The sequence below is a fragment of the Penaeus chinensis genome, chromosome 6, assembly GCF_019202785.1.
Source record: "Penaeus chinensis breed Huanghai No. 1 chromosome 6, ASM1920278v2, whole genome shotgun sequence".
Lineage (NCBI taxonomy): Eukaryota > Metazoa > Arthropoda > Malacostraca > Decapoda > Penaeidae > Penaeus > Penaeus chinensis.
Window position 1 is genome coordinate 34,029,709 of NC_061824.1, and position 12,500 is coordinate 34,042,208.

At 36.5% G+C, this 12,500-nt stretch overlaps 2 protein-coding genes across 2 annotated transcripts in view; one reads left to right on the forward strand and one right to left on the reverse strand.

Moving 5' to 3' along the window:
* The window catches only part of LOC125026250, an 11,447-nt gene extending 9,986 nt beyond the window's left edge, over nt 1-1,461 (forward strand). The window contains exon 7 of the mRNA XM_047614551.1: nt 1,435-1,461. Within this exon, the coding sequence (XP_047470507.1) occupies nt 1,435-1,461 (27 nt within the window). The remainder of the gene's footprint in view (nt 1-1,434) is intronic.
* Nucleotides 1,462-7,681: 6,220 nt separating this feature from the next.
* LOC125026160 overlaps nt 7,682-12,500 on the reverse strand; it is a 126,697-nt gene continuing 121,878 nt past the window's right edge. The window contains 3 exon segments of the mRNA XM_047614438.1: nt 7,682-10,104; nt 10,106-10,333; nt 11,691-11,825. Coding sequence (XP_047470394.1) covers nt 8,389-10,104; nt 10,106-10,333; nt 11,691-11,813 — 2,067 coding nt within the window. The 5' untranslated portion in view covers nt 11,814-11,825 and the 3' untranslated portion in view covers nt 7,682-8,388.

Consider the following 12,500-nt stretch of genomic DNA (forward strand, 5'->3'; position numbering starts at 1 on the left):
TATATATATTATTCTATTTATTTTTTGAGATTGGTTGCGAAGAAAGATATAGACACAGTCGTGGAGACGATATTGTTTCACTTTCTTTGAAAAAAAAATGTATAATACTTGTGTACGTAAATAAAAGTTAGATTCTAAGATACTAGATACCAGCTAGTATCGTATCTATCGCTGAAAAGAGCGAATTCTGTTTTTTATCACTGCTCTACATTTTTTTTCGCCTTTAGAGTCAACACTACAAGATAATAATGTTGTATTAATAGGGAGCATTGTTTTATATATTTATGTACTTTTCTCTGTGACTACTATGCTTTTATATGAATTTTTGACGAAAGAGAAAATCTAGAATCTTCGTTTTTACTAAACCAGTTGCGCTTTTTTGCCTTCATTTTTTCTCTTGCTTTTTTTCTCCAATTACCTTCTCCGCCTTTAACGTAATTCAATTATCACCCAAACACCTTTTAGACTCTGCCTCTTTCTCTCTCTCACTCCCTCCCTCCCTCCCTGTCTCTCTCTCTCTCTTTTTCTTTTTCCTTTTCTTTCTCTTTCTTTCTCTCTCTGCTTCTCTCTCTCTCTCTCTCTATCTGCCTCTCTCTCTCTCTCTCTCTCTCTCTCTGCCTCTCTCTCTCTCTCTCTCTCTCTCTCACTCTCACTCTCACTCTCACTCTCACTCTCACTCTCACTCTCACTCTCACTCTCTCTCTCTCTCTCTCTCTCTCTCTCTCTCGCGCTAGAAAAAAACACTATTTCTTTCAAATGATAACTTGAGCTGATTTGATTTTAACATTAATATCTTGAAATTGATCATATCTATACATATGATATTAAAAAATAATGACAATAATTGTGATAACAAGGATAACGAGAATAATGATAATGACAATGATAGCAACAGTGGTGATATGGAAAAGGAGGATAATTGTGTTAAAAGTAAGTGAGAGTAACGCTGAAGGGCACAAGGAGGGTGGAAAAGTAACTTATTTTACTTTTATCTCGTTATTGTTATTATTATTATTATTATTATTATTATTATTATTATTATTATTATTATTATTATTATTAATATCATTATTATTATATACTCCTCCTTCTCACCATCTAAATAAAATAAACAAATAAATAAGAGTCAAATCATAAACGAGAATATTATTTTGATTTTATCTCGCTAATTATTATTAGTAGTATTGCTGTTGTTATTATCATTATTACTATTTTATGCTCGTCCTTCACATCAACATCCACATGAAGATAACAATGGCAGAAAAAATCATCGTAACGAGAAAAAAAAAAAAAAAAAAAAAAAAAAAAAAAAAAAAAAAAAAAAACTGTGAGCTTTTGTGATTCCAAGAACTATTTAACTCTGATCTAAAATGGCACAATGAGACTTATCTATCTCCTGAAATGTTGCATTTAATCCCTGTATATGAATTTCAGAGCAGTTTCCACCGTGTGCTCACATAGGGATTATCTGTAGAACTTCCAAGTATGAACTAATGCTTGATAATACTAATTGTTTTGATGAGGAAAATTATTATCATTATTATTATTGTTATCATTATGATTATTATTACCACTATTAACATTATTATCATTATTATCATTACTATTATTATTTTCATTATGACTACTCCCATTATTACTATTTTCATTTGAAACTACTATTGAAATTATCATTATTACATTTGTCATCCATATTCCAGTACTGTTGCTATTATCATTATTTTTACTATCATAATTATCATCATTTTTGTCGTTATTGTCATTATTATTAGTATCAACATCAATACTATTATATCATCAGTGTCATCCTTATAATTATTATTATTTTCGAAATTTGTGTTATTTATCAATATAATAATAATTATTTTCTTAATAATAGTAATTATTGTCATTATTATTATCATTATCATCATTACGATTATTAGTATCATTATAAAAAAAAAACGGTAAAAAAATAATTGTTATCATCATAATAGTAATAAAGATGATAACAATTTTAATGATTATAGTGATGAATATTATCACCACTATCATTATTCTTCTCCATATTTATTACTATTACTATTTTCATTTTAATTATTGATGTCACTATTCTTCTTATCCTTATTCCCCATTGTTAAGATTCTCTATCTTGATATAATTTGACATCATTATTCTTATTTCTTTGTTCTTCTTATTACTATTCTCAAACCACCGTGATATGTGATGTATCGTTCCCCTTCGTAGCGACAGGGAATTTAGCAAAGAGGAAATGAAAAGTTGAAGAAGTGAGAATTTCAAAAATATAATTCATGTATTTTCTAGCACAAAAAGAGTTCAGAACTAGGAAATTTTGTGCACATTTTAGAGCAACAATTTAATGGGATATAATCAACTATTCAGAGCAAAGATAAGTCTTTCGAACTGAGAGTTTACAATGAAAATTAAGACAATTTACCCCTTTTCGAACGATTCTGGGATGGCCAAAATACGGAAATAAACAGCTTAGTTTGTATCTTCTAAAGAATGATAAAGCGTTTAATATACTCCAGTTAATCTCTGTAGTTGGCACAAATATAATGACAACTTGGTATCATCTTACCTATCGACGATAGAACAAAATATCAGAATTTAAGCATATCCCTGTTTTGTTACATTCTACAGGCAAGCGAAATTTCAAAATACTAATTTCCACTTATATAGTTTCTTACGAAATTAATACTATATTTTCAGGAATTCTTATCTTTCTCCCACACCAAGCATCATATTCCATGTAGCTGCGGACTTGAAGTCGATTGCTTTTGGTGTAAAATGGGGTGATAAATTATATAAATAACACAGTTTACGATTTCGCTAACCCTATTCTAACTATCATCATCATCATCATCATCATCATCATCATCATCATCATCATCATCATCATCATCATCATCATCATTAGCCAAAGCAAGTGTACTGCACTGAAGTAATTAAGACCGTCGGTTTATGCACATTTATTATTTACACGACTATCCGTGGGAAAGGTGAAGAAAAGAAGGAAGGGGGACAGGAAAGGTATGAGAAAAGGAGGGAAAGAGAGCTGAAGGGAAGAGATGGGAAAGGGGAAATGGAGGGGGCGTAAAGAGGAAAAGGGGATGGGTTAGGGGAAATGAAGGGGGAAGGGAGAGGGGCTCAGAAAGGGGGAAGGGAGAGGGGCTCAGAAAGGGGGAAAGACCAGTAGGGAGAAAAGTAAGCAAAGGAGGTAGGACTTAATAAGTGAATTTAGTGGAGGAATATGAGGAAGTGAGAGGAAGTGATAGATAGGGAAAGATGAAACGTAGGAGGTAAGAGGTGAAACAAGGAGAGAGGAATACTTCTTATCTTTTCTGTCTCTTTTATTTCCGTAGAGTTTCATGGGTCCCGCTAGTTATTATCATTATCATTATGAATTTTGTTATTATCATTAGTGTTATTGTCATTATCTTTATTAATTTTATTATCATGATTATTATCATTAATATTGTTATAATCATTAGTATCATAACTGCTATCATTATCCTTGATATTATTATTATTATTACTATTGACATAAATAACACTATAATTAACGTCATGACTATTATCCTTATCATTTTAATTGCCATTATCATATCAATGACTTTTATCATTGATATTCTCATTTATATCAATATTGATGTTTTATCATTATTATTACAATTAATAGCAAATTATCACTTAATATAATAATATTACTTATAGTTACCTTGCGGTATTGGATAATATAATTTTGGCATTCTTAATATATTAAAATGTTTAAAACCTCGAACCATATTCATGTGACTGCGGACTTGATTGAAGTCACTAATGCTGCTACTGATATTATTTTTATTATTATTATTATTTATATTATTATTATTATTGTTTTTGTTATTATTGTTATTATTATTATTATTATTATTATTATTATTATTATTATTATTATTATTATTCCCATTATTATTATTATTGTTATTGTTATTGTTATTGTTATTATTATTATAATTATATTTAATTATCATCATTATCATCATCATCTTCATTATCATCTTTATCATCATTCTCATTATCATTATCATCATTATCATCATCATTATCATTACAATCATCATCATCATTATCATTATCATCATTATCATCATCATCGTCATCATTATCACCATCATCTTTATCATCATTCTCATTATCATTATCATCATTATCATCATCATTATCATTACAATCATCATCATCATTATCATTATCATCATTCTCATTATCATTATCATCATCATCATCTTTATCATTATTATCATTATCATCATTATCATTATCATCATCATCGTCATCATTATCACCATCATCTTTATCATCATTCTCATTCTCATTATCATCATCATTATCATTACAATCATCATCATCATTATCATCATCATCGTCATTATCATTATCACCATCATCATCACTATTCTTATCATCAAGCTTAAGCACATGTATCACTTACACAACTATCCGAGAGAGGGGGGGGGGTAAGAAGGAAGTTAAAAAGAGAAGGGGAAAGGAAGGACGACAGAATAAGATAGAGAGGGAGTAAAGGGAGAGGAAGAGAAAAGGGAGATGGGGAAAAAAGGAAACGGAGGGGGGAATGGAGGGGACTAAAAGAGGAAACGGGTATGCAGAAGAGGAAAAAAAGAGGCAAAAGGGAGATGAGAGAGGGAGAAAAGGGAATAAGGGAATGAATGAAGTGAGAAGACAGAGCTTAAAGTGTTAAGACTAAATTCTAGGAAAATGTGTGAGTGAGAGGGGGTGGCAAAGAGGGATAGAGAAGGACTGGGGAAGAGGGGAAGCGAATGATAGAAAGAAGAGGGTGAGAGAGAGAGAGAGAAATACGTAACATTTTTATTTATCTATCTATTTATTTATTTATTTTTTATTTATTTTTTTTTCTAGGGGGGGGGGGGGGATTTCCACAGGCCCTGCATCATTGCTATAATTATCATTATCGTTGTCATCATTATGAATGTGTTATTGTCATTATTATTATTGTTATTGTTATTAATACTATTATCATTATCATTAGAATATTACTGTTATAATTACTATGTTTGTTGTTATTACTGTCATTATCATTGATATTATCATTATTGCTAATATTATTAATATCGTTATTATCATTATCATCATTATAATTATCATTAACAGTACCATTATCATTATCAGTGCAGTTGTTATCATTTTTATTATAACCATTATTATTATCATGACCATCATCATCATCATCATCATCATCATCATCATCATCATCATTATTCTCACTATTATTATTATTATTATTATTATTATTTTCATTATCATTATTACTATTATCATTAATATTGTCATCATGCTATTATCCATAACATTATCGTTGTTGTTGTTATTATTATTACTACTACTACTATTTCCATTATTATTATTACTTTTATTTTCAGTTTCATTATAGACATAATTCTATTTCATAATTTGAATATTCTCGCTTCTATCATCTCAATTATATTCATTACTTTTGATATTGACCTTATGCTCAGCATGGTTTTGCTATAATTACAGATATAAGAGATATGTTATTCTAATTGTCGTTATCATTAATTATTTTTTATGAAAATCCTTATTACATGGTTGTCATTGCGATATGTGTTGTAATTATTATCATTTTCGTTAGTATTACAATTACGATTACATGTAGAACGAAAAAAATGTAGTATTGATATTGTTAAGCTTATCTTTTGAGTGATGTTTCTTTCAAATTATCATTAGATATGCCTTGTTGATTTATATAATTTAATCTTTATTGCCATTGTTATCAGTATTATTATCATAATCGTTTCCATCTATATCGTCTTAAGCATTACTATTGCTATTTCCATAAGCATAATCATTACTGTGTTATTCTCATTTACAGTATTTTATTATCATCCATATATCACTGCCGTAAAGCTTTTGACACAAAAGAAAAATGCTATAATCATTCTGTTAATTATCATAATCATATACCATTAATGTTCTTACCCTTTTCATTGTGATTTTTATGTTATCATTATAATTTTGATTATTTTGTGTTTTCTGTTCTATGTGTTAGCCTAGAACCTGCTCGCTGTTTATTGCTTATTGACTTTATCTTTCCATCTCTCTTTTTGTTTGTTTTCTTTTTGTTATTATTATTATTTTCTTTTACTTCTTTTTGTCAGGGATAGTGTGTGTGGCTGTACTAATGTATCGTTTGCGTATATGTGTTATTAATAAACTTTCTGTCTATCTCGTTTCTTTTTTCTTACTTTTCTTTTCTTTTTGTTATGGATATGTTTGTGATTATTTATATTTTGTGTGTAATCATTCGTTGGTCTTTTTCAACAAAACCTTTAGTTCGGTAACTTTAGTTTTCTTTCCCTTTTGTTTTTCTTGCTAAAGTATCATAAACTTTGTTCTTCGTAAAATCGAATGCTATCAGTTCACTTGCTTTCATATCAATCCTTATTTTCGTTATGATATCTCTTAATTATCTTGGCATTATTTCTCTCTTAATCAGATTATTTGTGAAGGTAATAAAGCTACAGTTTCACAATTTGGCGAAGATTTACTAATGGGTAATGATAACCAATAGTTTAATCAAACATATATTATAAAACAGAGGAAAAATATAGAAAATAAATAGCTTCAGTATCTTATTTTGATATACATCGGGGTTTTGGAATATAGAACATTACAATAGATTTGGGTCGAAGGAGATTAGCACTGATCTCTGTCGTGGGCAATTGAGGGGTTAGTGGAGGTTAATGGAGATTGGGGAGGGAGGGGGGGAGGGAGAGAAGGGTTTTGGGGTATGGGTGTGGGTATGGGGGGTATGGGATTGAGGGAAGGCAGGGGAGGAGGTAATAGTGGGTAAAGAGGTGGGTGCTTGTGGTTAAAGGGGCACGCCTCACCGCTTTCGATACTCGTTATATATATATATATATATATATGTATATACATTATATATATATATATATATATATATATATATATATGTAGCGCTCTCTCGTCTGTTTTTTTTTTTTGTGGATACCTTGTTTGTCTAGTTAACATCGCCGGCGCTCTTGAATAATAATAAAAAAAGAAGGAAGAAGCCGTGGCAACAACAGCAACAGCGCCATCTTGTCCTCGAAGTAGAGTAACAGCTTGAAAAAGTTCTGAAGTTCTGAAGTTACTAAGCTTCAATGTCCACAATATCGCGAGTTCTTTTCTTTATTCCATAATATCGCGAGGGCTTTATATCTTTTATCTCTAATCTTATACATAGACAAACATTTATATATATTTCATATTCATGTGAGTATACTATAACCTCAACAACTGCAATAATATAAGTGCTCCGGGTTATAGGGAAAAGAAAACAGTTGTATAACTTTACTCGCGATGTACTGCACATTCTTAAAACACGGACTTCATTTCCTCATTTCATTTTCTAGTGTTTTAAGAAAACATGGAAGAATAGTCAGTCTTCGGTGTGGAAGTGAACGTCGGATGGAAATGATTTATCCAGCGGAGAAGGTGAAGGATGTTTTAAGATAGTGTCTATTCCTTCCACATACAGACTTTACGAAAAAAAATAATGGTGATCCAGCCTCATTCTCTCTCTCTCTCTCTCTCTCTCTCTCTCTCTCTCTCTCTCTCTCTCTCTCTCTCTCTCTTGTGGTCTTATTTGTTTTTCTCCTGTGTCTTATGTCTGTCTGTTTCTCTGTCTGTCGGCCTTTCTCACACTCACTCGCTTTCTCTCTCTCTCTCAGTCCTAGTGGAATCTTAGATAAAATAATATAACTATACTGACTTTGCAAAAACAATCGAAACTTATCATCACAAATTTGTATGTCACAGGTAAAATGTGCATATTTAGTTGTATGTGAGAATTCTCCTCTTCACAAAAGCGTTTTCGTAAATCATTTAAGAGATAAACAAGAGTAAGTCCCAGCAAAAGTAAACAAAACTGGATAGAATCTAATGCTCTCTATCAAACATCCTTCACTCATCCCACTGTTTCTCAAACCGGCGTATTCCTTTCCCCTTTCCACCGTACTCAAGTGTAAGAGGGAGAACCTACGGAAGCATGACCCGACTCGGCTGGTCGGTAAGTTAGCCTCATCGAAACTGTGGCGTTCGGATCTCATCTTGACAGAACCGACCGTGCGCTGAAACTGTACTCGTAAACCTGAAGAAGCATCGGTTGTAGACTTAGGTATCTGAGCGGAAGCGGGATTAGGAGCGGGAGTAGGGGGGGGGGGGGAGGTTATGTAGAGCGAAGCGCGTCACTGGTAACTCGTATTAGTTTATTATATATATATATTTTTATATATCTCATTTTTTTTGTTAAATTTGTCTTTTGAGTAGGCCTAGAGAGTATGTTTAAGACGATGATTGATCTTCCGTTTCTTGTCCGTCCGCGCCCTCTTCGTGCTCGGCGGTGGGGTCGCTGGAGCCGCGTTTGCCGAGCCCGAAGCTGTACGCCGAGCCTATCCTCTTGCCCAGGTCGGAGGCGTATGCTGGCGACTGATCGAGGTCCAGGGCGCCTCTCGCATCTCTCTTGCCCAACCCGAAAGCGTAGGGCCCGGCGGAGCGCTTGCCCAGCCCGAAGGAATAGTGGCCAGCTTTCTTGCCGAAGCCGTAGGCCGACTGGCCGCTCCGCTTGCCCAGCCCGAAGGAGTAGTGGCCCGCCTTCTTGCCGATGTCGTACCAGTCGTCCCGCTTGCCCAGACCGAACTCATAGGGGCTCGCCCTCTTGCCGAGGCCGAACTCGTACGGGCCTGCTCGTTTGCCGAGACCAAATTCATAGGGACCCGCGCGCTTGCCGAGGCCGAACTCGTAAGGTCCTGCTCTCTTGCCAAGACCGAATTCATAAGGCCCAGCACGTTTTCCGAGACCGAATTCATATGGTCCTGCTCTCTTGCCAAGTCCAAATTCATAAGCTCCTACTCTCTTTCCCAGACCAAATTCATAGGGACTAGCTCTCTTACCAAGCCCAAATTCGTAAGGGCCGGCCCTCTTACCGAGACCGAATTCGTAAGGTCCGGCTCTCTTTCCTAGACCGAATTCATAAGGTCCGGCTCTCTTTCCTAGACCGAATTCATAAGGTCCGGCTCTCTTTCCTAGACCGAATTCATAAGGTCCGGCTCTCTTTCCTAGACCGAATTCATAAGGTCCGGCTCTCTTTCCTAGACCGAATTCGTAAGGTCCTGCTCTCTTTCCTAGACCGAATTCATAAGGTCCGGCTCTCTTTCCAAGACCAAATTCATAAGGTCCGGCTCTCTTTCCAAGACCAAATTCATATGGTCCAGCTCTCTTTCCAAGACCAAATTCATAAGGACTTGCACGCTTACCCAGACCAAATTCGTAAGGGCCTGCCCTTTTTCCAAGACCAAATTCATAAGGTCCTGCTCTCTTGCCAAGACCGAAAGCGTAGTGTCCTGATTTCTTCCCGAGACCAAAGTCATAAGAATTTCTCTCTGTTTCAGGATCAGGGACTTCGTTCCTCTTGCCCAAGCCAAAGCCATAAGAGAGGGACCTCTTCGCGTCTTCGTCGTCGTATTCCTCAGACTGGCCTTCCTGGTCGTCATCACCGAACACGTAGGAGTCGTACTCTTCGTCTTCGCCGTCACTTCGCTTGCCGAGGCCAAAACTGTATGCCGACGGCCGCTTGCCGAGTCCGAATGCAAAAAGGCTGGCTGCGTCCTCGTCTTCATTCGCCCGTTTGCCGAGTCCGAATGCGTATTGGTTAGCCCTCTTGTCCAAATCATCATCGAGGTCTCGTTTGCCAAGTCCAAAGGCGTAGTCACGCTGCCGTTTCTCGAAGTCATTGTCCCTCTTGCCCAGACCAAAGGAGTAAGTTCGGTCTCTCTTGTCCTCCGAGACACGCTTGCCTAGACCGAAGGCATATAGCCTGTCCCTCTTGTTGCTCTCTTCAGCATCTGGCCTCTTGCCCAGTCCGAAGGTGTACTGGCTCGCCCTCTTGTCCTTGTCGTGCGCAGACCCTTCGTTCTCATTCGCCTCTCTCTTCTTTCTCATCTTATCCGCATCCTCAGCCTCTTCCACCACTGAGGTTTCCGGAGGCTCCATCTGGCCCCTCGACACTTCTTTTCCCGAGACCGAAGTTATAGTGGCCTGATTTCTTGCCAAAGCCGAGGCTGAAGCCATCTGAACGCTTGCCAAGGCCAAAGGAGTACATATTCTGGCGTTTGCCCAGTCCGAAAGCATAGCTGGGGGTGCGCTTTCCAAGGCCGAAGGCGTAGTCACTGTGACGCTTCCCGTAGCCAAAGTCTAGGTCGGACTCTGGTTCATATTGCGGCTGGAGAGCCTAGGGGAGAGAGAGGGAGGATTCTGTTAGTCATATTGCAGGCAAAGAAAATGTTTCGCTTTTAACCTGCCTATGGATCTAATATAAATGTATTATGAATAGAGACTAGATATTATTTTTTCCTCAAGATATCAGTTTCCATCAAAGAAAGCTGCATATTGAGACTGATTATTTATCTTTTTTTTTTGTTTTTTTTTTGTTAGCAACCTATTTTTCTCAGTTAATATCATCTTTATTCTTCGTCTGCCCTCTCTTCTATTTCTCTATCTCTTTTCTCATTTTATTTTCTGTTCCACCTTTCTCTGTCCCCCCCCCCCCCTCTCTCTCTCTCTCTCTCTCTCTCTCTCTCTCTCTCTCTCTCTCTCTCCGCCCTACCCTCCTCTCTCTCTCCTGCACTCCCTCTCTCTATATCTCTCTCTCTATATATATCTAAATATAGACATACATACATATATATATATATATATAAATATTTATTCATATATCCCTCTCTCTCTCTCTCTTCATCCTCCCTGTTATCTTATTTCTCTCCCTCCCTACCTTATCTCCCAGTACTAATCTCCGCTACCCAACCTGTCTTATATATCTACCTATTCATCAGTCCATCTCCATTCCACTCCACCAGCGTTTACTCTCTCTTAGTCTCCTTCCCTTCTACTTTCGTCTCCTTCTCTATCTTACTCTCTTTCATTCCCCCTCCCTCCTTCCCTCTTCTCTTTCTCACTCTCCCTCTTCCAATCCCCTTCCCAATAAACAAGAGTAAGTCCCAGCAAAAGTAAACAAAACTGGATAGAATCTAATGCTCTCTATCAAACATCCTTCACTCATCCCACTCATCTTGCTTTCCTCTCCTTCTCTATCTTCCTTTTTCTTTCATTCTCCCTCCCTCCTTCCCTCTTCTCTTTCTCACTCTCTCTTTCAGTCTCCCCCCCTCCTTTCCTCTTCTCTTTCTCACTCTCTCTTTCAGTCTCCCTCCCTCCTTCCATCTTCTCTTTCTCACTCTCTCTTTCAGTCTCCCTCCCTCCTTCCATCTTCTCTTTCTCACTCTCTCTTTCAGTCTCCTTCCCTCCTTCCATTTTCTCTTTCTCACTCTCTCTTTCAGTCTCCCTCTCTCCTTCCCTCTTCTCTTTCTCACTCTCTCTCTTCCAATCAACTTCCCTCCTGCATTCCTCTCCTTCTCTATCTTACTTTCTCTTTTAGTATCTCTCCCTCCTTCCCCCTTCTCTTTCTCTCTCCTCTCTTTCAATCCCCTTCCCTCCTGCTTTCCTCTCTTTCTCTATCTTACTTTCTCATTTAGTCTCCCTCCCTCCTTCCCTCTTCTCTTTCTCTCTCCTCTCTTTCTTTCTCTCCTACTTACGTCTAAGAGGTCGGCTGTGTCTGGGTCGACCTCATAGTAGTCCTGTTGGGCGGCGGCAGTGGCTAGAAAGAGAACTGTAGCCGCCACTGCACATGCGCCCAGTCCGCCATATTGGCCGCGCATCCTACTCTTAACCTTTTGGGGGAAAACGAAAGAAAGGAGAGATGCGTTAGTGAGCGTGAATGGATGAGATCAGAGGTGGATGAAGGGGTGGATTAAGTGTGAATTGAAAGTTGGTTGTGCGAGATATGTTGGCGTAGGGTAGATAGATAGATCATAAAAACTGGCCACGGTAAATAGGTGACAGTAAATTGGGTTTGTGAATTTTGTTTTTCTTTTATCGGATGCAGTGTTAATCACAAGCTAGAAATAGAAAAATTTAGATTCAACATGTAAGCTCTTTTCGAGAGCTTACATAGTAGTTAATGTAAGAGAGTATGAATCATATATTTTCCTCCTTATCAACAATAGTTATTTTATTTTGGAAGAGAATTCTTCCTCTACAGCATAATATTTTGAATAGTATAAGAAGCAATTTCGTATTTCTATGAAGCTATTTCGATAACTAAAATGTGTATTCAACTTTTGCAGTGGGCGATGTTGACTTACAAAGCAAACATTTCCAAATGTCAGGAGGGACTTTACTAATTCTTTTCCTTTCTTGAGATGTCGAAATTTCTACTGTATGAGATAGGCATTCAGTGATGTTCTCACAGTAAACGTACTTTCCCTTTTGCATTATAGAGCATAACAAAAAAAAAAAAAAAGTAGGTTATGAAGTGCTGCCGTTCCAGGGAATGGGAGGAGGCA